Source organism: Passer domesticus, chromosome 16 (assembly GCF_036417665.1).
Source record: "Passer domesticus isolate bPasDom1 chromosome 16, bPasDom1.hap1, whole genome shotgun sequence".
Classification (NCBI taxonomy): domain Eukaryota; kingdom Metazoa; phylum Chordata; class Aves; order Passeriformes; family Passeridae; genus Passer; species Passer domesticus.
In genome coordinates, this window is record NC_087489.1 from 3,694,253 (window position 1) to 3,719,045 (window position 24,793).

Here is a 24,793-nt window from a genome sequence, read left to right on the forward strand (position 1 = left end):
AACTCGATGGGAATCCCCCACCAGCACTGCCACCTCCCTCCCTGGCAGGGCCACAGCCCTGGGGGCACCAGCAAAACCCCCATAAACCAAACCAGCCTGGAGAGCTGGTTTGTGGCATCTCTTCCTTGGGAGCTTTCACACAAATAAAGGCATTATGGATTGCAGGTGAGCAGGCACACTGCAGGCTGGGGGACACAGCCTTCCTTTCACCACCACCGAGTCGTGGCTGGAATACAACTGCAATCCTCCTTCAGCGCTCTCCATTCCAGCTCTCACTTGCCATGTGGCTTTCCCAGGCAGCAGCTGAGCAGGGCAGGGAGCAGGGACCTTGGAAAAAACCCAACCACATCTTGCATTTGCTGGAAGAAAGCCTGGCCTTGCCCTGCTAAGAGCTCCTGCTTGTTTATGCTCTGGGTTGTAGCAACCGTTATTTTAGGGGGAGGCAGCGTCCAGCCTGGGCAAAGCCTGGAATCAAAGCCAGGGAGTGGGGCTGGGGGGATTTGCAGCACTGGGGGCTGGGAAAGCACTGCCTGTCTTTGCTGCAGCTGCAGGATTTCACCCCCATCCCATAACTGATAAATCCTCTGAGTGGATGCAGCCTGGCAGGCGCACAGCCTGCCCCAGTTTGCCCCACAGAGGCAAGCCATGCTGCTAAGCCACAGTAAAGGGATTAGGATTGGAGAGTGGAAAAATGCCAGGAAGAGAGCTTGGAGGACAGAGCTGATCTGCTAAGGCAGCACATGGGTGCACCGGGGTCCCCTCACAGCCTCAGGGGTCCATGGTGGCCACAGAGCCTCACCCTTTGCACATTTTGTGGAGCTGATGCCCAACCCAGCAAAAAATCCAGAGCAGAACCAGGAGAGGAGAGGAACCCCACATAAACATCCCAAATTCAGGGGTGGCATTGAGCATGGAGCACTTTAAGTGATGTTAAATGAAGTGTGACACGGTGACAGGTGGGCAACACTGAGGAGGAGATAAATGACTTCTCTCCAGCACAAATGCCCCTGGGGACTGCCCTGCTGGGCTACTGCCCTGTAGACAACAGGGTGCCCATCCCTGTGTGGAGTCACAGCCTCCCAGGATCAGCCTGTTCCCCTGCTCCAGGATCAGCCACCACTGCACCCTGCTCATCCCATCTCTGCAGCAGCAAAGATTTCACAGGGGTTTTCCACTAGAAATCTGTCTCAGAGAAAACGCTGGGAATCTGCAGTCCAGAGAGACTCATTTGAATGCCCCAGGGATTGTGTGCAGAAGCAAACAGCCCATTTCGTGGCTGCAGGAGCCAGGTTATGCTCAGTGGAGGAGCACAAGAGACAAGCTACCTTCAACCTCCTCCACACAAACCTCAGAGACACTGTCTCTCCCTGGGGAGATTATTAAGGAAACTAAGAAGCGGAAAGGTGGGATGCAAACTGCCCGTTTCCAGCTCAGGAAAAAGAAACCGTGCCTTTTCAGAGCAGGAGGCAACAGCTGTGTCCACACATGCACTAGAAGGACATCAGCTCTTTCAGGAAGCGTTGAGCTTTAGGTGATGACCCTGAGCAGTGACAGGGCAGAGGGGCACCAGTGGAGATGGCAGAGTGCAGACCAAACCCCTTACAGGTTGCAGAAGCATAATTAAACCCTTGGATCTCCTACTCAAGGGGAGTTACACGCTGACTTTGGCTCCTGCAAGAATGCAGCAAGCTGTGAGCAGAGCAGGGGGCACACACTGCTCAACGCAGCAGGACCTGCTATCTCCAAGCAGCAGAAAGCAGCACGGGACACGGAACAGGCTCGCGCATTGGCCGTGCCAACCTTGGCAGGCAGTGCCAAGCAGCAGCAGCCTGCCCCTGGGGGATGGGCAGCATTTTGGGGGGCACACCCTCCTGTTTCCCCCCCCCCAAACCTCAGCAGAGGAGGAGGAGGAGGGGTGGGAGCTGCTGGGGTGGAGGCAGAGGCGCCTTTGTGCGGGGCTGGGCTGTGCCTGTGGCTGTCCCCGCGCACAGACGGGATTACCGTGTGCAGGAGAGCCACCAGCACGGCTTCCTCCCAGATTACAGCACAAAAGCAGCAGCTTTCAATTAACTCTGAGCAGGCAGCCCGGCAGGCAGCACAGGGAATTATGCCTGAATTTGCTAGGGGGGGGAAAAAAGAAAAACCAGAGGGGATTTTTAAAGGAAACTGCCCAGGGTGCTCAGGCATGTCCCCTGCCAGCAAGGGGAACGCAGAAAATGCAGCACACCACAAGCCCATGCCAGGGTGCAGTGGGTGGAAGGAGGGCAAGGCACACCCATGTCACACATGGGTTTCTCTGGGTGCATTAGCAGCAGCTCTGGCCCAGCTCTGACAGCAAACACCAGCCATCCATGTCACACTGGAGCTCAGTGCAGCAGCCTCTGTGCTGATCCCTGCCCCTGGCTGGCATGGCAGCTCCCCCTTGGTAATGGGAGTGAGGGAAAAATCAACATTTCTCAGCTTTACACCTGCCCCCATAAATTACCAGGCAAACAGCTGGGGGCTCTCTGCAGCCCATCCCATGTTGTGCAGCATCCAAAAAGGCAAGAGGCTGCAAAACCCCTTCCAGGGTGGCTGCTTGACAGAGCTCTGGTCCCCAGCTCTGCAGGTGGGTACTGGGGCTCCCAGGCATGGTCCCTGTCCCTGTGGGCAGGCAGGGTCTGGGCAGCAGCAGAGCAGGGACTCGGTGCCAACCAGGCTGCCCAGACACAGCCCCCCATAGCCCTGTGGGAGCTTTCAGGGAGCCCTTGCTGGTGGCATGACTACCTTGGGGGAAACAAGGCACCCAGCCACATAAATGTTTCTCCAAAGAGCTGGGAAATGCATGTGAGCCCCAGGGGATGTGGGGACTCGGGTCAGGGAGCAGGAGGGCGACAGGCAGCACTGTGGTCCCAGCATTGCATGGCTCTTGCCTAAACCCCTTCCTTGGAGAGGAGAGGCTCTGCAGGCATCCCCTCCCCTTGCTCCAAACCCTCCCGTGCCCACTCTTTGTCTGCCTGTCCCTCTGCAGCTGCTGCTGTATCACATCTCACATTTTCCAGCCTGCTGAGCAGGGCTGGGAGCTGCTCTCCATCGCATGGCTCAGCAACAGCGAGCTGGGGCAAGGACACCAAGCCACCTCCTCCCTCCCCAGGCTGCCAGCCTGCCTGTGAAAACAGCCCTTTTTGGGGAAACACTGGGAATAACCCGTTCAGGGGGGTCACAGCAGGTGCACAGGCCTGAGAGCAGGGGCAAGAGGAGATCCCAGCTCCCCCAGTACAGCCAGAGAGGGAGGAGGAAAGCAGAGCCTTGCACAAATGTGGGGTGCAAAGAGAAATGTGTGCTTAAACAAGTCGCTTTTATTATGGCAGCCGAGGAAAGAAGGGACGTGAGCTGGCACTGCTGGAGCTCTGCTGGGAAGCTCCCAAACCCAGCGTGCATCACACGGGCGTAGTAGCACCACACACGTCTGGCTCGTGCCAGAACGTCACCAAAGCCCTCCCACCCCCAAAAATCCTCATCTCGCTCTAAATACGCACTAGGTTTTAGCTGGTGCTGATGAACGCATGAAAAAAATATTCATTTGCAGCTTTTTGGGTGAGTCCCAGGAAATAAGTCACTGGGATAAGTCTGATTCATCCACACTCGAGCAGAGGAGAGCTGCATGGCAAGATGGGCAGTGCCAATCCCTCAGGTTAGGGCTTTATTTTTGTTTTAAGTCCCGAAATGCCTGAATTTTTAGCACAGATGGCACAAGCCAGCACTCTGCTGCAGCCCAGCCCAGTTTCCTGCTCCTTGCTGGAGAAACTAGGCAAATCTTCCAACATTTTTTGGACCATAAGAGGTGTGTGCTCTGGGCTTCTGCCCAGCTGGAGCCAGGGTACCACCACAGCCACCTCCTGCTCCAGAGTCAGGAGAAGCAAGCTACAACATGGAAATAAGCAGGATGCACATGGCAGGGAGGGGACACAAGTGCTGGCAAAGAAGGGACGATGCCACCAGCATCCCCATGGCCATTGCTGGTGCACACCTCCAGCAGCTCTGCCCTCTCCCACTGCCCCTGGCCGGGGGATTTCAGCTGCCACCCCTCAGGGCAGGTAAATCACTCCCACCCTGCTGGCCTGCAGCTTGCCAGGAAGGAGATCACGTGGGAATGGAGGAAGCAGGAATGGCAGGGCTTGCACGCGTGTTCTTGGAAACCCAGGGGCCTCATCTGTATTTTTCCAGCCCCCAGTAAATCAAAGCCCTTAAGCTGTTGCTGCTAATTTTGGCAGGAGTTGGGACACCAGCCGTGCACTGGGGCTTTGCTAATGGACAAAGGGCCTGACTGAGCATCTTCCAGTGCATCACCCAATGCCCACCTCGGGCTGGAACCCTGACACTTTCACAAACTCGGGCAGCAGCGGAGGGGAGCTGGCCTGACTTCCAACCTGCAGCACCCAAAGAGCAGCTGGGGAGCCTTGGTACCCAGCCCTGAGCTCGCCAGCAGCTGACTGCCCAAGCAGCTCAGCCAAAGCTCCACCCTGAAGGAGAGCAGAGGGCACAAAATGCCTGCAGCCACCACAGGACGTGGCACCTGGGGGGTGCTGGTGCCCATCAGGCTGATGTGTGACCAGAGGTGAGATGGCTCAGTGTCCCTGTCCCCTCACAGCACGTCTGCCCTGACTCAACCATGCCCCTGTGAGCCAGGCAGACCTGGAAAAAGGCCCCGGGGAGCACAGGAAAGAAGAGAGCTGGAAAATGTCCCCAGGGCCTGGCAGCAGCAGAGGCAGGGAGAGCAGCAGGGAGCCATGCCCAGCTGCCAGGCCATGCCCAGCTGCACGGGTCAGTTTATGCCATACTGTGTCCCAGGATGCCCAGCCAGGCACTGGTTAGACACTGCTAAGCTGTGCCAGCCCAGGCTGTGCCAAGCCTTACCATGCCAAGTTGGGTCCATGCTAGGCTTGGTTGTGCTGCACCCAATGTGCTGTGCCAGGGCAAGCCATGCCCGGCTGGGTCACGCCTGGCTAACCTGGCCCACGCTGTGCCAAAGGCTGCCCTGTGCCAAGCCATGCCATGGAACACTGAGCTGAGCTGTGCCCAGCATGCCACACCACGCTGGACCATGCAGTGCCAAGCTGAGCTCTGCCCTAGGTTCAGCGTGGCCATGCCAGGCTTAGACAAGCCAGGCCCTACATCCAGTCATGCTACACTGTGCCAAGTCAAGCTCAGCCACAGCATGGCAGACCAGCATTCCCTGGCTGTGCCATGCTCAGGGATGCTATGCTGGGCTGAGCCATGCCAAGCCCTGCACCCAGCCATGCTGTGCTGTGCTGCTGATCTGAGCCAGGCCAGGCTGAGCTGTGCCCTGTGCCCAGCCATGCCCTGGGATGCTGAACTGCACCAGGCTGGACCCAAGGATGCTCGGCCACACGGAGCTACACCTCGGGATACAGTGCCATGCCACGTCATGCCATTCCCAGGGATGCTGTGTCATGCTGAGCCATGCTTTGGCATGCCATGCCGTGCTGTGCCATGCCATTTCCATTGCCAGGGAAGCTGTGCCATGCTGCACCGCGCACAGGGATGCCAGGCTGTGACAACCACGGATGCTCTGTTGTGCTCAGGGATGCTAAGCCATGCTGACCCCTGCCCTGGGATTCCACACCATGCCATGCTAAGGCCAGGGCTGCTGCACCATGCTGAGCCATGCCCCCGGATGCCCTGCAAAGCTCTGGGACGTTAAACCACGCTACAGCCAGGGATGCTGACCCTGACTGACCCGTGCCCTGGGATGCCATGCTGTACCACTACTGCCCAGGGACACCATGCCACACCGAGCCGGGACAGCGATACCATGCCACACCGAGCCGTGCCAGGGATGCCACGCCGTGCCCACCTTGAGATAGTCGTTCTCGGAGCGCAAGTCCTCCAGCTCGCGGAGCAGCCCGTCGGTGCCGGCGTCCAGGAGCTCCTCGGTGAGGTCGGAGAAGGCGAGCGAGGTGCTGAGCTGCAGGCGGCTGCTGGCCATGGAGGCGGCCGAGGGCTCCTCGGGCAGCGGCGACGCCTCTCCGGCCGAGGGCGGCGGCGGCGGGGCGCTGCCCGGGGACTCGCCATCGCTGCCGCTCAGCCCCAGCTCCAGCGACAGCAGCTTCGCCTCCTCCGAGGCGCTGCAGTCCGACACCTCCGAGCTGCTGTCGGTCAGCCCGGACCCCGGCCCGGGCCCGGCCACCGAGCGGGGTGCCGGCGCGCTCCTTCTCGCCCCGGGGGCCGCCGTCTCGGCTCCGTGCCGCCGGCCCTTCGGCCGCGCCGCGCCGCGCCCCGCCGGCCCCTTGCCGCCGGCGCGGGCCCCCGGCGGGCCGCGCTTGTCGGGCCGCCCGTCCTTGCCCCCGCCCGGCCGCCGCGGGTGCGGGTGCGCGCCGCTCGCCGCCAGCCGCGGGGCCGCGCCCGGGTGCCCCCCGCCGCCGCCGCGCCGGCTCTTGGCCAGCGACCAGCCGGGCACCTCCTTGGGGCGGGCGGGCGACGGCGCCCGCTGCGGCTTCTTCTTCCTCTCGGGGAGCGGCGGCGGCGCGGGGGGACCCGGCTCTGCCGGCGCGGCCTCCATCTCCCGCGGCGCTGCGCTGGGCTCGGCCCCGGCTGCGGCTGCGGCCCCGGCCCGGCCCCGGCTCCGCCCGCCGCCGCCGGGCGGGGACGAGCGCGGGCGGCGAACAAAAGGCGGCGGAGGGAGTGTGGGGGGAGGCGGGGGGCGGCCGTGCTGGCGGCAACAGCGACCCCTCCGCCCGCCCAGAGCCGCACCATCCCACCCTGCAGCGGAGCGCCGGCATCCCCGAGAGATGGGGCATCCCCGCTGGATGGGGCATCCCCGGGGTGAGGGGTCCCCCGCGGGTGTCTGCAGCAACGCGTGCTCTTTGGGGAGCCGTGACATGGCAGGCTCTCCCCAGCGGTGCCTGGAGCATCCCTGGGGACAGCGTCCCCTCGTGTGTCCCCTGCAGAGCAGGTCGCTGGGGTACCCTGAGGAGGAGGGTCACTCCGGGGCATTGCAGCTCCCGGGACGCCCCTGAGGGTAAGAGTCCCTGAGGACCGGTCTGGGGAAGGAGGTCCCCAGGGTGTTGCTGTAAGCGCCGCTCCTCCGGGGCAGCCTCAGAGGTGACGGTCCCCGAGGGACACGGTGACTGTCCCCGGGGAGCCACGTGCAGGGCATCCTCGGAGCTGGGAGTCCCCATGTGCCCCGTGCATGGGAGCTCCCTGGGGCCCCTGTTGGTGACGATCCCCCGAGACCCCTCCGCTCCCCGCCACGCTGCCCAGGGCCCCTGCAGCTGCCGTGCCAGCAGCGGGAGCGCGCACAGGGCTCTCCAGGGGGAAGCCTGGAGCAGCGAGTGCCTGTTCAAGTCTGCTCCCACCCACCCGCCGCGTCTGTCGTACGTTACCAGCCGGCCCCAACCCACTGCGGAGCGTCCAAAGGCTGAGTTTGAAAAATGCTCCTGGGCTGTGTTTGTAAAATGCTGCTCTGTGCTTTCCCGCGCGGCAGCACGGGCAGCGATGCTCTGCTGCAGCACACGGAGCCCGGGACCCCCTCGCTGCTCAGATTCCATTTCTAATGCTGGGCAGCACAGCCCCAGGGCAGCGCCTTCTTTTGCCCGGGGCAGACCCGAGCCTGGCAGAGGGGCGGAACCCGCTGCACGTCTCGGTCCTAATCTGCCCAAAATAAACACTCGTGGGGTTTATTAGGACATCGCTCAATAGCCCTCTCTGTTCAGCTCACAGCCCCCTGCCCCCCTCCCCAGGCACCCTCTGGACACAGGCTGGATTGCACTCCTGCTCTGCCCTGAGCCAGCTGTGCATCCAGCACAGGAAAACCACGATTGCACAACAAACCGCGATTGGAGTGATACCTTTTGTTGCAGGTATCGCTCCCTGTGGCTCGGGGGGGCTGTAAATTGGTGTGTGCCTCTGCCATGGCTTGCTGAGCTCCCCCGTGGCTCCATGAATGCCAAGGTGGTGTCTCCAGCCTGTCAGCAGCTTGTGAGCATGACAAGGGGGGTGTGGTGGAATAAGGGACCCCAGGAAGATGAGAAGGGCTCTGCGTCCCAGCCCCACACTGCAGCACAGCCACTGCCCTGCGAAAGGAAGGTTCATGGGCATCCTGCCCTTTCCAGGGTGAATCGCAGCCCCAGGTGCCATTTTCCAGGCTCTGGCAGCTCGCCTGGCGCCACACCTTGCAGGAGAGCAGCGGAGCAGTGCCAGGTCCCGTCCCACGGCGGGTGGCACGGCCGTGCCCGTCAGTCCGTGCTCAGTCCGTGTCCTGCACCATTGGCAGCCCTGCCGTGACTCAGTGCTGCTGCATGACTGCACAAGCCCCGAGCGGGACAGGCGCTGGCCGAGCAGCCTGCGCTCATTAACGACCATCATTAGCGCTGCTCCCGGCAGTGGCTAATTGCGTAACGCCGGGCGCACGGCGGGCTGCCCTCGAGGAGCCGCACAGCTGCAGGGATGAGGGCAGCATGTGCACAGCCTGCTCCTTGGGAACAGCCCCAGGATGCCATAAGGAGGGACAGGACATGCCCCAAACAGAGTTTGTAAAAAGGCTTTCCCAGGGAAGCCCACCTCTGTCTGATCTCATCTCTCACAGCCCCCTTGCTGGAGCCTGGTACTCATCCCTGCCCTCCCAGCCTGGCCCTGGCTTGTCCCCACTCCTGTCCAGCTGCTCTCAGATTGTTGTACCTCTACTGGGCTTGAGTGGCCAGGTTTTGGCAGTGGGGGGAGGGCTACAGGGGTGGATTCTGTGAGAAGGTGCCAGGAGCTTCCCCCATGCCCAGCAGAGCCAGTCCCTGGTGGCCCCAAGATGGATGTGAGCCCTGGCTGTAAACCTGGCCAGTGCAGCACCCCAAAGAGGGCGTGAATCCCATCACAGCAGGATGTGCATCCCGTGGTACCTGTGCATCCCCACAGGCAGCTGTGCCTCACCCCCTCTGCAGAGCCAGCTCTCAACAGGCTTTGGAGGCAGGTGAGGGATGAGCCCCGTGCTGGGACTGCTGACCAGGGGAACAGGGCTCGAAGGCAGGAGCAGGTTTGGGGTGGAAGTGGGAGGGATATGAACAGACCTCAGAACATCCCCTGGGGCTGGAGGTGATGCTGGCAGCCAGATTCAGAGCTGAGCCAAGGCAGGTTCCTGGCCCTGTGCTCACCACCATCACCCTGGCACTGCCACGGAGCTGTGCTGGAGGGCACAGAGCCCTCCATGGCCAGGGCTGTGCCAACTGATCTCATTGATGGTCTGTTGTAGTGGTTGGTCCTGAACTAGTTGTTCCCAGAGGAATTATTCAATAAATTTGAATTAAATGTGGGCAGGCGGCTTTCTGAAGCCTCTGAAAGGAAAGCAATGAGCTTAAGCAGCCCCCTGGGCCCTCGGGAGGCCTGGCTGGCAGCCAGCTGGAGCCAGGATCCAGCACAGCCCTGAGCAGTGCAGAGGGAAAGGTCTCAGCAGCACCGTGCACTGCAGGTGGGGCTGAGCAGGGTCCTCCCAGCCCATCCTGAGCCTCACCAGGGCCTGGGAAGGGGACACAGGGGAGGTGGCCAGAGGCAATATCAGCCTGTGCTGGCTCCTGGCACAGGGACCAACCCTGCAGATCCCAGCTGTCACCTCCAGAGCCACCAGCACCAATCAATGGCACCGTTGGTGTGCACAAGGGCAGGAGCACCCCAGGGGCTCGGGGGGACATCCCAAAAGCTCTGTCCCCAGTGCAAAGGGCTGGGCCCAGGGGAGAAGCAGGAACCAGCAGCATGTGTTGACACCTGAACACCCTTCTGGACCAGGCTCTGGGCTCTGCACACTCCCTGCTCCTTCCCTGGCTCCCAGTGGCAGTGCTGGCTTCCCTCCAGCCCTCTGATGGGGCTGTCAGGTGCATTACAGGGCAGGGTGCTCAGCCTTGTAGCAAAGTGCAGCAAGCCCTGAGGAGTGGCAGGAGGCAGGAACTGACCCTCAGTCCCCAGGGGTGCAGATGGACCCAGTGAACCCGGCCTGAGCTGTGTTGAGCAAAGACAAACCCCTCTGGTGATTCTACAATTTCTTAGGGGAAAAAAGCTGTAGAAATGGTTGTCATGCTCAGGCAACATTCAGCACCCCCCTTGTTCAAACAGCATTTGCACCTGCTCTCCAGCACTTTATACAGACACTCCCCCACTGCTTGAATGACAAATATCCAAGTGCATTCTTTTGAAACACCTACATGCATTGTTTACTGTGTACTGTGCTCCCCCCTCCCCAGTGCTGCCTCCACTGAGGGGATTTTGCTGCCAGGGAGGTCCTGAAGAGGGACATGAAGCCAGGCAGCCCAGGGGAGGCTGTGGCAGCACAGGGGACTCTGTGTGGCCTGCCATGCCTTGCTGACATCTGCCATGCTTTCCAGCTGTGGCACATCTGCTTGCAGAGCTGCTTAGCGTGATGTTGCATCAGGATAGTCTGCAGCAACCATAGCAACGGGGCTGCCTTGTATTCCCACCTTCCTCAGCAGAAATGACACTGATTTCTCCCAAATTTGCTGTTGCCTGAGAGACACCAGCAAAAACCCCTGGCCAGGCAGGAGAGAGGAGTTCTGGGAAGGTGCCCAGGTTGTCCCCTGCTGTCCCCTCTCAGGTGAGGACTCTGGTGCAGCGAGCAGCTCCAGAGGCTCCAGCCAATCCCACCTGCACCAGTCAGACCCTCCACAGAACCTGAGCTGCATCCCAAACCCTGGCCCCCTCCTCCAGCATCAGCAGGGTGGGGAGCACTGCTTCTCTGTCCCTACAGCTTGGATCCCACAGGAGGGAGGAGGAAGCACCAGCCATGCCAACACCTCAGGGCTAGCAGCAGCCTGTGGACAGACAGCCATGCCCACCCTGTGCTGTACAGCAGAGCACCAGGGCACTGCCCCTGAAAGGGCTGCTGCCCTTTGGAGATGGAGGCCCTGGGCCCAGGAATGGCCACAGGGATTTAGGGAGTGACAGCAGCTCTCCCAAATGCTGAGGGCACCCTGGGAAAAGGGCAGCACCCAGTTTCCATGGCACAGCACAAGCTTCTCCCTGACTGGCAGTAAAGGATTAAAAACCTGCAGGTGCAGGGGAAAAAAAAACAAACATGAGACACTCTGGGCTCTCCTTCCCTGGCCCTGAGCTGCACCCACTCCTGGGCCAGGAGGATCAGCACCCACTGCTCTGCCACCAGCCTCTCCCTGAGCCAACCCCACCTCCCAGCACTCTGCACTTTGCAGCTCATGCTCTCCTGTCACCACAACTTCCTCACCCAGCCCTCAGAACAAGTCCCAGAGCTTCACTGAGCCCCCAGCCTGCTCTGCCCTCCCCTCTGGGCTGTTTTGTTGCTGCTCAGTGCTCCTGGGACCTGCTCTGGGGAGGAAGTGAGGGGCCTCTTGCTTTTGGGGTACAGATCACCACACTGATGTCCATCTGCCCTGCCCTTGCCCAGCCCTGCTCCCCCCACCCTGGGCAATGTGGCTCTGCAGGGACAGCAGTGCAGACCCCCGGGCTGCCTGTCCCCAGCACCAGTGTGGCAGGGTGGGGATGTTCAGGAGCAGAATCCTGCTCCAGGAATACAGCACAGCGCTCAGCGCATCCCACTCGTGCAGGACCAGGGAGGTGCCACACTTGCAGGACCTTGGCAGGCAGCATGGCTCTCCCGGGCTGGAGATGGCTCTCCCAGGCTGGAGATGGCTCTCCCAGGATGGAGATGGCTGTCCCAGGCTGGAGATGGCTGTCCTAGGCTGGAGATGTCTCTCCCAGGCTGGAGATGGCTCTCCCAGGATGGAGATGGCTGTCCCAGGCTGGAGATGGCTCTCCTGGGCTGGAGATGGCTCTCCCAGGCTGGAGATGGCTGTCCCAGGCTGGAGATGTCTCTCCCAGGATGGAGATGGCTGTCCCAGGCTGGAGATGGCTCTCCTGGGCTGGAGATGGCTGCCGTGGTCCGGGAATGTCTGTGAGAATTTAGGGCAGCAGAATGGCCCTAGAAATGCTGAGCTCCCCCAGCCCAGCTTTCAGGAGCTGCTGTTTGGGACAGCGACAATGGCCATGGGCCAGGTGGGTCCTGTCACACGTGAGTCTTCTCCTACCCAAAAGTTCAAAGCAAACCCAGGCCTTTAGCAGCAGTGTTCTGTGAAAAACTCAAAATTCGCGTTTTCTGCCCCATTTCTGCCGGGCTGCGTCGCCACCTGGTGGCCACGGGGAATAGCGCAGCCGGAAACAGGGGAAAAGATGGGAAAAAAGGGAAAAAAAGGGAAAAAAAGGTGAAAAGAGGTTTGAACACTCTGCAGACACAGCAGCATTGTAGAAGTACGGTTATAAATCGTTATCCATATAAATGTTATTATGTTTGCCTTTATACATAAAAGTGATACAAAGTTCCTTCAGATTTTATCCAGTGTTTAATTTGAATTTTGTATCCCTGAGCTGGATACCTTCAGTGCTTTTGTGCCTTTCCCTGCCCTGCCCAGAGCACTCCAACTTGTTTTAGGCACTACCAGCAACATGTTAGCAGGGCAAAATCTTCCCTTGGCTCCCACCAGACTGGTGGGTTTGTGCTGGGAACATTAACACTGCAAAGATTGGGCTCATAGTGAAAGGATACAATTTATTAATTTAGTTTTTTTTTTATTTTTTCCTGTATGCCCAATAGAACATTTTAGAGCAAGACTAGAAATGTAAATCCCAGTCCGAGCTGGGAGCACAGGTGTCCATCTCCCTTACAGTCACCAGAGACACCTGAGGATGTTCAGCCAGGAGTCCAAACCAGGGAGGGAGGAAGGACAGCAAATCAACCAAAAGCTGGAGAATACATAAAGAAAAATCTAAATAAACTCTTTCCTGTTGTTAACCTGGCTACTGAGAAATTTCAACCTCCTGCTGTGTGAGAATTGTCAAGGCTGGACACTTTCATCGATGCACTGACCCCAAATTGGCTCTTGAGAAGTCTCCAGTATGCATAACAAGCTTTTAAAAAATGTATCTGTCAGAAAGGAAAGAAGTAAACAATAAAAGCCTGAAGTTTTAGCAATATTCTGAAGCCCTGCAGTACTCTGCAGCTACAGCAGTGCCCGGGAGCTGACCCCAGTGCCAGCCCAGCTACACTTGCACTCCCCTTCAGAGAAGACTGTAATCAGAAATTCAGGGCAGGACTTGAACAGTGATAAGGAGGAGAGCTCCTGAAACAATCGGTGTTGTTCTGAGGAGAGGCCTCCTAAGAAAAGCAAGAGCTGCACTTTGTAGCTTTAAAAACAAACTGCCAACATTTACTAATTGGGTTGAGATAGCAAGTGATCACAGAGGAGAAGGAAATAACCCGCTCACATTTAATCTTTGTTGTGATTCCTGAGGTAATTTGGCTTTCTCTGCTGCACTGGCCATGATGGGAGCTCAGCTCTCCCAAGCAGGGTCTCTGCTTGACCAGCGGCCCCTGATGAGCCTGGACTCCCCCAGAGCCTCACCCGGGACCCCACTCCCCCCTGCACACGCAGTGCTGGACTTGTACTGAAGTGCCAAGCCCGGCTCCTCCTCTCAGGCCTTGCCCGTGGCACTTTCTGGGCTGGTTCCTCTCTCCTGTCTGCTCAAGGGTGATGCTGTGAGGGAATTCTCCTGCAGCCTTTATCTACCCGGGCTGCTTTCCAACGGGCAGGGAGTGTTGCAATGGCTGTGCTGTTTGCTAACTGGTTTGTGAACAGCCACATTTACACACAAAGGAATCCTTTGCAGCTGCCAAGGGCAGTTTCCAGCCCTAGCACAGCTGTGGGCCAGAGCTGTTCCAGCGGGAAACCCGAGGGAAGAGCTGTGTTGCAAGGAACATTTCCCCTACTAGGAGATAGGGGAAATTCCTGTGGTTGCTGTGCTGTTTCTCCCTTCTTTGGTGAGTCCAGGGGTGCACATCCTTGGGCAGCTCATCCTGGAGCTCATTTGGATGACCAGATGTTATGAATAGAAAGCTATCTATTTTTTTTTTTTAGGTTGCAGAGTTAAAAACAAGTCAGACCAGTTGTTGTAAGTTAGTTTCACTGCCAAAGAAGAGTTCTTCAATTACCTGTTAATGGCTGGTGATTAACCATTGTCCCCCTGATGCGGGACGGACCCTCCAAGTACGAGGAAAATAGCAGTGACATCAGAGCCAGTATGCAGATGAGAAATACATTGCGCCCCGAATTTTTACAGTTTTCCCAGGAAAAACCCCTAAAATTACGAGCCAACAAGTGACCTAAGTGACATCTAAGGATGGGAGCGCAGTCCCGTACCTGCTTGGATCCTTTTTGCTTCTCACCCTAACCTGAAAAATGTTGATTAAAGAGACACCCCCGGGGTGTTAGACAAACAAGCCAGGAATCTGCAACTCTCCCGTGAGGACGGAATCCCCAGCTCTGCCTGCAGACCTGCAGACAAAGCTGCATCACCCTCCTCCTCCTCTGTGCCACTCCTGGGAGCAATGGCGGCGTAGGCGCGACCCGTCGATTTCTCCCCACCTGAGCTGATTCTTCTTAATAAAGGCATTAAAAAGGAGAAAGATCTTCTGACCATTTATTTCACTAGAGATCTTCCTCAGCCTGGCCTTCCTCTAGGGAAGATCTGGGTACAAACTGGAAGGGCTCAGGAGAAGCAGTGAATGGTTCTCACACCGCCGTGGGTGAAGCTCTTTGTGCTGATCAGGCTCAGAAAAGAAACTTTCTGTCACCTTGTGGGAAGGGAAAAGGGCTGGGACTGAAGGCTGGGCCAGCAACTTCCTGCAAGGAAGAGGAGTGAGGGTGTCCATAGGTGAGGGAAGTCTGGCTGGATGTGAAAAACGAGCCAGAAAAGTTTAAATGAGTTGTAAATTTAAATGTGGCAAGGAGGTCTCTCTGATCAAGTGAGAGGGCCTTGCACTGCTCCATTCCCTGTGCCCTGGGTGTACCATGTCCTCCTCATCTTTCAAATCCATTTCTTGTGTTGTTTGAAGAGTGTTTCTGATTAGCAGAGCTCAGACAGCAAAATCCAGACGAGAGCCAGTGCAGAGACCAAACCCTCAGGGTTCAAGGGGATTTAGTCCAGCCAAAAACGAATGGCACACTTAGAAAAGTCTCCTGAATTCAAGTTTTGATCAGTCTGTGTCCCAAAGTGCTTGCATTTGGAGTATGAGGAAGGCTCTGTCTCTGGCAATTTGAGCTGTGACCTCGGTAGCAGCTGGGTCCTGCAGGAGCAGTACTGGAAACGTGGCTGCAGCTCTTTGGGCTGTGCTCTCAGCTCCTCTCAGCCCAGCTCAGCAGCTTGTCTGGGTCACTGGTAGCCAGGAGAGCTGGGATTTCTTGGGATGAGTGCCTCTTCAGAAATAAAACTTACCCAGGCTTCGCTTTTTCTTGAGAGCTTGAGCAAAATGGGGCTTTTACAAGTTTTATTCATTGTAGGGCCTTCAGACCCTGTGATACCAACAAAGCCAAGGCAACTTTTAAGCAGTGGAGCAGACCCACGTTGAATAAGAAACAGGTAGTTAATATAAGGTAGATTCCCAGAATAAGGTATAAGGTAGATTCTCAGGTTTCTTTTACAGCTTAACCCGTGTCAGCTCGGCTTCTCCACCCTTCCCCTGTTCTGTGCAGTGTGGGGAAGGCCATGTTGGTGCTGGTGCCAGGGACAGTCCAAGGGAAGGTGCCTGCAGTGTTGTCTGCCCTGAAGGTGGCAAATGAAGCCCTGTAATGAGCTGGCCAGGGCACAAGGGCACAGCCACCACCCCTGGATGAGCTTGGAATTGCTTGGCTTTGGGCAGCAGGCCTAATTACTGCTCATTAATGGAAAACCCTTTTCAGTTTAATTGCTGAGAGTTTGTGCTCTGATTTGGAGGGTTTGGTCTCTGATCCCCTGCTCCAAGCAGGTCCTGCAGTCTAGGGAGGAACTTCAGTCTCCATCTGGTCACAGCAGGCTTTGAAATGTGACTGAAGCTTTTCCATGTTGGGCTTTAATTCCCAAAGATATGGATGACAACAGAAATCCTTTCCATCTTTGCCTCTTAGCCACTTTTCTGAAAAACAAAGCATCAGCCAGGCTTGATTTCAGTGAGTTTGAGGGGTGGGAGCACTGGGGAACTGAGGGGCTGGTGGTGTGATAAATAAATGGGTTAATAAGGGTTGGAGAAAGCCCATGGGAGTGGACCCTTGGAATGTTTTGGGAGGTTTCAGCTTGCAGCTGACTCCCTGTGCAGGCAGGTCAGCCTTTCCTGGGTGGAGAGAGCACAAAATGCTCATGGCTGAGACAAAAATCTGTGCAAAACAGGCTGCAGGACATGAACTAAACAAACTTCTCTGCATGGGCTGGCTCCTTCAGGGGATGGAGGAAGCTGTGGGGTGAACCCTGGGCTCTGCCCTGCTGAGCAGACTCACAAAGCTCACAGAATTCACAGAACTCACAGAGCTCACAGAGCTCACAGAATCACAGAATCACTGGGTTGGAAGAGACCTTCAAGTTCATCAAGTCCAGCCCAGCTCCAACCCTTCAACTAAACCCTGGCCCCCAGTGCCACATCCAGGCTTTGTTAAACACACCCAGGGATGGGGACTGCACCACCTCCCCAGGCAGCCATGCCACAACTTTATCAATCTTTCTGTAAAAAACTTTCTCCCAATATCCAACCTGAATTTCCCTTGGCACAGCTGGAGGCTGTGTGCTCTGGGTGTGTCAGTGCTGCTGCAGACAGAGCCCAGCCCCAGCTGAGCACAGGCACCTTTCAGGAGCTGTGCACAGTGATGAGGGCACCCGAGTCTCCTTTTCTCCAGGGGAGCACCCCCAGCTCCCTCAGGGGTTCCTCTCAGGGTTTGTGTTCCCAGTCCCTCCCCAGCCTTGCTGCCTCCTCTGGATGCTCTCAAACATCCCAGAGTCCTGAGCCTTGCAGAGCAAAGAGCATCTGGTGCAGAAGGGGAGGATGGAGAAACCTCTGCAGAGTCCTCTGTCTGCTGGCTCCCTGCTCAGCCAGGGCTGAAGGGGCAGACAGAGGTGTTGGCTCTGCTCCCTGGACTCAGGGTGCACGGTGCTTTCCCCACCAGCAGCTCACTCCCTCTGTTTGTAAAAATAAACCCTCCTGGAGGTTGGCTCAGCAGGACACCTGGGAGCTTCCTGGCTGCCTGACACAGCACATTTCCACGTGCTGGTGTAAATGGAGAGCATCAATAACCTCCAGGGCTGGGCTCTGGAGGGACTGGAAGCTCCTGCAGCTCCAGGCTGGAGACTGGACTCTGCTTTTGGGCATGGAGGTGGGAGGTGCAGCCAAACATCTGGGGCTCCTGCCTTTGTGTGCAGGCTGCTGCTCCCAGAGGGATCCCCCAGCTGGGGGATGGGGGGAACAGGCATTAGCTGCTAATCTGATGTGCTTTATGTCAAATGTTTGCAGCAGAGAACAGCTGTTTGCTACTCCCACTGTTCTCTCACTGCAGCTGAGAAGGGTGAGAGCTTCTGAAAAGGGTGATAATTTTATTAAAGATGCAGCAGAAGATGTTTTTATGGGGTGGCTGTGTGGAGCCCACCAGGGAAAGCAGTGCTGATGAAACAGGCTCGGGTGGTGCTTTCCTAGCAGGTGGAAGGTGTTGGGTATCTCCATGGCCCATGGTGGGACTCAGCTGATGTCCTGCAGCACCCAGGGTTGGGAGCACTCTTTCTCCTCTGTTTTTCCCAGTATCCTGTAAATCCACAGCTGCAGACAGGCTGCTGGGATGTAAATCATGTTGTTTCCATGTAGAAAATAAGAAAAAAATTCATTAAACAATAGTTTTTAACATGGTAATTCCACCTTCCAATGTGGAAACCTCAGGAGGAAGAAGAGGCTCTGAGTCTAAGCCTGGCACATTCTCAGGGCAGGAGCCTCCCCCATACCCAGGGTCTGGCCCCTCTTCCCTGACACCCAGCAGTGTTGCCTTGGCAAATCTTGTAAATATTGGAAACATCATCCCAGCAATAGCTGGCCCACTTCAGTCATGGCCTCCAAAAGGTGGAACCACAAATGTAAACATGTTCTTGAGATGATGAAAATGTTCTCTGTTCCAAGCTTCTCTTGCACATCCCTCAGGCACATGGCTTGGGCCCACTGAAAGGTCTCCCAGACTGGCCAAGGAGAGATTTTATGAAATTATTTTATGGCTTTGGGGGTTCTTTTCAGGGATATTTGGGGAGGTGGAGGCTTTGCCAGCTCTGGGACTTGAGTACAGGTCAGGCTTTCATGGATTCTTCTCTCACTGATCCTGTGGTGGGAGCTGAGCAGGCAGCACTGCAGGGTCTTCTGTGAAGGGTGGAATTGCAATAGGGCACTTCTCAGATGGGCTAAATAGTTCAAATAATCCAACAACTCAGTAATAACTCATGTAATTCAATAGTTCAATAATTCAGTTTGGAAAAGCCTTTTAAGGTTCAGTCCCAACCATTAACCCAGCACTGCCAAAGCTGCCACTAAACCACATCCCTAAGCACCACATCTACACCTTTTTTAAAAACCATTTCCAGGGCTGATGATTCCATCACTGCCTGGGCAGCTGTTCCAATGCTGGCAACCCTTTCAGTGAAGACATTTTTGCAATAGCCAATGTAAACCCTACTGGTTCAACTTGAGTTTGTTCCCTCTTGTCCTGACATTTGTTACCTGGGAGAAAAGACCTGGATTTCTTTGAAAAGACCTGGATTTCTTTGAAAAAGACATGGATTTCTTTGAAAAGACCCAGGTGCATTTCTGCACTTCTGCTCCTGGAAAGACAAACTCAGAGTGAGGCTGTGCCATGGAGGTGCTTCCCTGTCACTTCTTGATGTTTTAGGGGAAGCACTGCAAGCCCTGCAAAGATGCTGTGTTTGTCCTGCTGTGCAGAGATTTGGAGCTGAGGGAAGAGCAGTGGCATTCTTGGAAGTGGATTTATTCCAGGCTGGTGGTTTTGCTGGTGGGTTTTTCCAAGCTGCAGTCTCCCACGAGATGGTGCTGTGGGATAGGGGACACTGTCACCCAGACACGACTGCGGGGCCTTCGCTGCAGTTTCTGGCTATAACAGAAAATTAATTTGTGGCTTTGTCAGAAACTGAGGGTTTTCTTTGCAAAGTTTCTTCAGGGAGAAAAATGGAGAGTGAGTAACATCAGCTGCAGCTGGGGAGAGTCCCTTCCACAGGAAAACCCAATCAGAGGGAAAGGAGTCACCAAATCCCACTAAATTCACAAATGGCACCTTGCACTGGGCCGCTTTTCACTCAGAAATTAATGCTGCTAATGTTCTGCTTTCCACAGCATCACAGAGGGTTCTGGGTTGGAAGGGACCTTTCAGATCACCCAGTCCCACCCCTGCCATGGGCAGGGACAACTTCCACCATCCCAGGGTGCTCCAGCCCTGTCCAGCCTGGCCTTGGGCACTGCCAGGGATCCAGGGGCAGCCACAGCTGCTCTGGGCACCCTGGGCCAGGGCCTGCCCACCCTCACAGGAAAGAATTCCTTCCCAATACCTCTGTCAGTTTAAAGCCATTCCTCCTGTCACTGCAGGTGAAAAGGAAGCACATTTAACACGTGAGGAAAGCCTCACATATTACTGGTCTATGCAATATCTTAGCAGTTTTTACAGAAAAACAATTCAAGTATTTATACGTGCACTTGGCTTTTACCCCTCTTTTGTGGGGAGGGGTTTATTCTCATCCCTGCCTTTTCCCCCTGGCTGGGGAATGAACCCCTTGGTGGTTTCATTCTGGGAGAAGTGAGGGATGTTACAGCAATTTGCCAGTGCCTGAATCCTTTGCTAAGGATGTGACATTCTCAGTGGTGATTTTGGTTTCCTTGCCCCGGCTCCGTTCTTTGTTTGCTGCCACACCTTTACACCTCTGCTCTTTCTTTGTGACCAAGGAAACCTTTAGAGCACTGCTGCTTCCTTCATGGTCTGCAGCTGAGTTATGTCTAAATTTATCCCATGCACTTTCCATGTATCAGTTGCTGATTCTGCTGCTCCTAAACCCAACCCTGCCCAGCCCTGGGGCTGCATTTCCTTATCTGACCACCACTGAGGTGTTTGCAGTCCCCAGTGCCAGCCTTGTCCCAGCTCCTGGCTCCCCTCTGTGCTGCAGCCCATGGCTCTGCTGCACTCCTGGGCTTTTTTTAACTTGGTACAGAGCTTTTGACCTGCTGGTGGTGATGGCAGTGCTGGGTTCTTACCCTGTGGGAGAGCTTACCCTATGGGATTTCTGTCCCACAGCCCTTTCAGTGCCTTTTTTCTCCACTCACCTTGTGCATCCAGCAGATTTTTGGGGCTTTTTCAACTCTGAGCTGCTGATCTGAGACTCTTGTTAAGGGAAAATTATTTTTTTTAACATGCCCTGTCCAGTGATGCTCCTTGTTAATAATGATACCTTTGATCAGTGCCATGGAAAATGTGGACAGTGCCTAGCAGATTTGGTATTTTGCAGAGAAACTGCAAGAAAGTGAATGAATGGACAAATATTTGCCACAGGGATGCTGCTTTCTTTTCAAGCAAACATCTGGGTTATTCTGATTAAAAAAACCCAAAAGGTACTGTGGCAAGTATGAAAGATCCAGGAATTTCATGTCAACCTGTGGTTTTTTTTTTTTTTTTTTTTTTTTTTTTTTTTTTTTTTTTTTTTTTAATTTCAGAGGCTCTCCATCTAGAAATAAAAGTATTACTGGGGTTTGATCTGGAGCCCTCTGAAGTCAAAGGAAGATTTCCCCTCTGAGTGCTTCAGTAACAGTAAATGCTGGATTGAGAGAGGCTGAACAATTCAGGCAGCAATTCCCAGTGCTGTGTGCTTGCTGCCCAAACTCACTGCGAGCCAAAGGTGCCCTGAGATGTCCATGAATGCAGAGCTCCCTCCACTTCCAGGGCCCTGGCTGCTTCCAGCAGCAGCTGAGCCCTGCCAGCCTGCCTGGCTCCTTAACCCTCCCTTTGTGGCAGCTCCTGGGTTTTGCCATGTTCCAGCCACGGGGATGGGGAGGGATTTGTCCCTCCTGGGTGCAGACTGATGATGGGCAGAGCTCTGTGCTCTCTGTACCCCAGGGGAGCTGTGGGTGACTGCCAGAGGCAATGGGGTTGCACTGGTGCAATTAATTCAGTCAGCTGAATTTGCCTTTTTCTGTTTGTTTTTATTCTGAGGAAGAGGCTGGCCAGCTAACAAGTAAAACACAAGTTGCAGCCTACTCCTGTAACGTGCCAAAAGCAAAATAATCTTGGTTTGGGGTTTTTCTCTTGCTGCTGTTGATTGGCAGAGCCCTTCATTACTGTTCACACAGTTATTTTAAGCTGTGCTTCTACAGCAGTAAAAATGATGATCAGTTGTATTTTTCACCAACAAATGTGATTAATTTATCTCACCCAGTCACTCAGGGGTGACCTTCCCCCAGTCTTTCCTTAATGAACTGTTTTGTGATATCATGCACCTCTGCTCTAAGGCTGCAGGGAATTGTTACCTGCTGCAAAGAGGGTCACAGTGGATGGGCCTTGGAGCACCCTGGGGTACTGAAGGTGTCCCTGTCCATGGCAGGGGGTGGGATGAGCTGAACTTTGCATCCCTTCCAACCCAAACCCTTCTGTGGTTCTAAGAAATGCTCAGCTCCTGATTTTGTGCAGACAAATTCTATCTCTGGTCACTCCACTTGTGTTTTCTCTGTCCATACAAAAATCTCAGCTGTCTCCTCAGTGTCCTCTGGAGCTACAGCCATCAGCCCAATCTCCACATGGCAGAGTCCTCAGCCTCTTCCCTGTGCCCTTCCCTCCTTGATCTGCTGCCAATATTGTGATTATCATTCAGGTCAGCTCCCTGTTGCTTCCTTAGACTCACATTTCCCTCTGGGTCCTGATGTTGAAGCTGCTTCTGAATTTTGCAGAACTTCTGCCTAACATTTCTGTGATCCAACCCTCCTGGTCCAGCTGTGCAGGGGTGCTGTGTGTGCCTGCCAGCTTAGCTAGGAATCCAGTGTCTCTTCTGGGGCTGCCAGGGATGCCCAGTGCAGGGGGGAGAATTAAAAACTCCCACAGCCACAGTGGGTCTGGGGCTTCTCCAACTTACTGCAGGTTTGGAGGTTCCTCAAGCCAACTCTAATTATTTCTCTTAATGGACTTCCAGAGCAATGCAAACCTGGACAATGTCATGAATCTGTTTTCTTCTCATCACCAAGGTTTTTTCATTGAGGTGGATAATAACATCACGACTAGGTGTTCAGTAAACCCAGATATGTCAGAAAATTGGGAATGTGACTTCACCTCTGCTGCTGCCCTGCTCTTCCCTCAGCAAATGCAGTCCTGCCCCACTCTGCATGGTTAAAACTTCCCTGAGAATCTTGATTTAGTAAATTTTCTGGGACCACCTCCCCTCTGCCTGCACCCCTGCTGCTCCCCTTCCCTGTCACAGCAAAGCTGTTGTCTTCAGCACCAAAGCTGTTGTCTTCACTCCTCTAGTGTCTCCAAGTGCATTCCTTCCCTGATGCTGATCTGCCCTCTGCACAAGCATCTTTGCAGTCCCTCCTCAGCAGTCTCCCACAGCTGGACAAACTCTGCCTGTAAAGAATTCCTAGATTCCTCACCATGAGCCTTTTCAAATCCTGACACCAAGTAGAGCCCCCAGATGGGATTTTTGTCTGTGGGGCTGCTCAGTGTAGTCTCCCTGGCTCCTTATTGCTCCTTTCCTCTCACTGAGGGCAGCAGGAGGTCACGGGGGAATGATTCATCACAGAATCATGGGATGGTTTGGGTTGGAAGGGGCCTTTAAGATTATCTGGTTCCAACCTCCCTGCCATGGGCAGGGACACTTTCCACTAGATCAAGCCCTGCCCAGCCTGGCCTTCAACTCTTCTAGGGATGGGGCAGCCACAACTTCTCTGGAAACCTGTGCCAGTGCATCCCTGTTAGCAATTTCTTCCTCATATCCCATCTAAAGCTCCTCTTTGTGGGTTTGAACCCATTCCCCCTTGTCCTGTCACTCCAGACCCTTTAAAAACTCTCTTTCCAGCATTTTGCAGACTCGCTTCAGGTGCTGGAAGGCTGTAATTAGATCACTCCAGAGCCTTCTCTTTTCCAGGCTGAACAGCCCCAACTTGTGGGATTCACAACCTCTGAACCTGAGAGGAGCAGTGAGAGAAGCAGAGAACAGAATGATCAAAACAGTTCTTATCTCATTCGCTGCTCTGTGTTGTGCCCAAGCAGAATGCAGTGTGGGGATTGTTCACCCAGAGGGATGGGGTTTTGTTTCCTTGGCTGGCAGGGCCAAGCACATGTCCAGGCTGTGGGTCAGCAGGCAGTCACGAGATCCTGGGCAGCTGAGTGCAGTTGGGTGCTTGTGCAGATTCAGCTGAGATGTAGTGCAATATAGTGTGATGCAGTATAGAATAATTTAGTAGGATAAAGTAATTAATTAGCCTTCTGATATCATGGAGTCCTGCTCATCATTCCTCCTGCCAATCAGGTGAAATCTGACCGATACCAGCTCTGCCAGCCTTTCCTCCCAGCAGAGCTGCTCTGATGATCCTGCTGCCTCCTCCGGGCTCTCTCCAGCAGCTCCACGTCCTCCTCGTGCCCTGTGATGGAAGGAGCTCACACCAGCTCCCTGCCCTGTGCTTCTTGCAGCTCCCAGACCACGGCCTGGGGTCCTGCTGCCAGTTCCCTCTGCCAGTCCCACCAGTCTGGCCTGTGGTACCTGCACCATGTGGGGCAGAGCCTCCTCTGTGCTGAGAGCAGCCGAGGCATGGCCGGTCCTTCCCGGCATCTGCGCAAACCACCACGGCTAATTGCACCCCGGGGCTCTGTCCTGCTTTCCTGCAGGCACACGGCCCTGGGATCAGCATGCAGAGGAAATTGGTGTGCTGGGCAGGGCTGGGGTGGCCCAGATCTCTCTGATGGGCTTTGTCTCTGCAGCTCCCAGGCGTTGTTTGTTAGGGCTAAGGCACGACGCGAAGCGGAACAGTCCAGACTTGGGGAAACTGGGTCAGACTCCTAAGGAGGAGCACAAAAGCCTAGTGTGTGAGCCTGGGAGGGCAGAACAGCCAGGCCAGGGCACAAAATGGAGAGGGGACTGGGGAGGACAGAAAGGAAGATGCTCTGCAGCAGCGTGTTAGACACAAGAGGTGGCTGGGGAAGTGTTGGGCTGGTCCTTGGGGCACAGGGAAGGTTGTGGAGGAGAAAAGCCCAGCTCGTTCCTGTTGATGTTGAATTGCTTCAGATTAAGCTCAAATGTGCAGCTGCCACCAGGCAGCCAACACAGGAAAAAAGAAATTAAAAAGTGTGTATTGTTGTTCTGGAATCCTGTAGGTGCTGGGGAAAATCACCACTGGGTGATTTGCTCCACCATGGAGCTGCTCACCACTGGTTTTGAGACATTGCAAAGCGTGGGTAATGTGTCCTGGCAAAGATAATAAAAATTAATTCCCATTCAAATGGGGTTAAGGAAGCTCCATGTACAGACCAGCAGTTTAACTTTATCTGCCAGGAAAATATTAGAGCAAACAATGAAAATGTTAGCCCATAGTGAGGAGGTCAGCAGCATCCTGTGGGCTTGTTTAGAACAAGTGGCTTCCAAAACAATTTGATTTTTCTCCTGTGACAGTACAATTCAGTTTTAAGAGCAAAAAAAAAGCAGTGCTTTTTGTATAAATTGACATTAATAAAGCTTTTGATTTTCTCCAATTATGTTTTTTTATAATCAAGATAGAGAAACCTCATTAGAAGAACATTTTCATTTGGTGCTTGCAAAACTGGTTGGAAAGCCATGCTGGAAAGTTGTTTCTTATCAAAAGAGAAAACTTCACAAAGTGGGGTTCTGCAAAGGGTTTGCTGTCAATCAGTGTCTTCATTAATCATCTCAAGGATGAGATAAAGATTGCTCTTATTAAATT

The 24,793-nt window shown here is 55.1% G+C and overlaps 1 protein-coding gene across 2 annotated transcripts in view; it reads right to left on the reverse strand.

Moving 5' to 3' along the window:
• The window catches only part of MTCL2 (microtubule crosslinking factor 2), a 29,849-nt gene extending 23,208 nt beyond the window's left edge, over positions 1 to 6,641 (reverse strand). Inside the window, exon 1 of one of the 2 annotated variants that reach the window (XM_064391113.1) lies at positions 5,858 to 6,641. In XM_064391113.1, coding sequence (XP_064247183.1) covers positions 5,858 to 6,562 — 705 coding nt within the window. In that variant the 5' untranslated portion in view covers positions 6,563 to 6,641. The remainder of the gene's footprint in view (positions 1 to 5,857) is intronic. The other variant, XM_064391112.1, reaches the window with a different exon arrangement.
• Between the last annotated feature and the right edge of the window lie 18,152 nt (positions 6,642 to 24,793).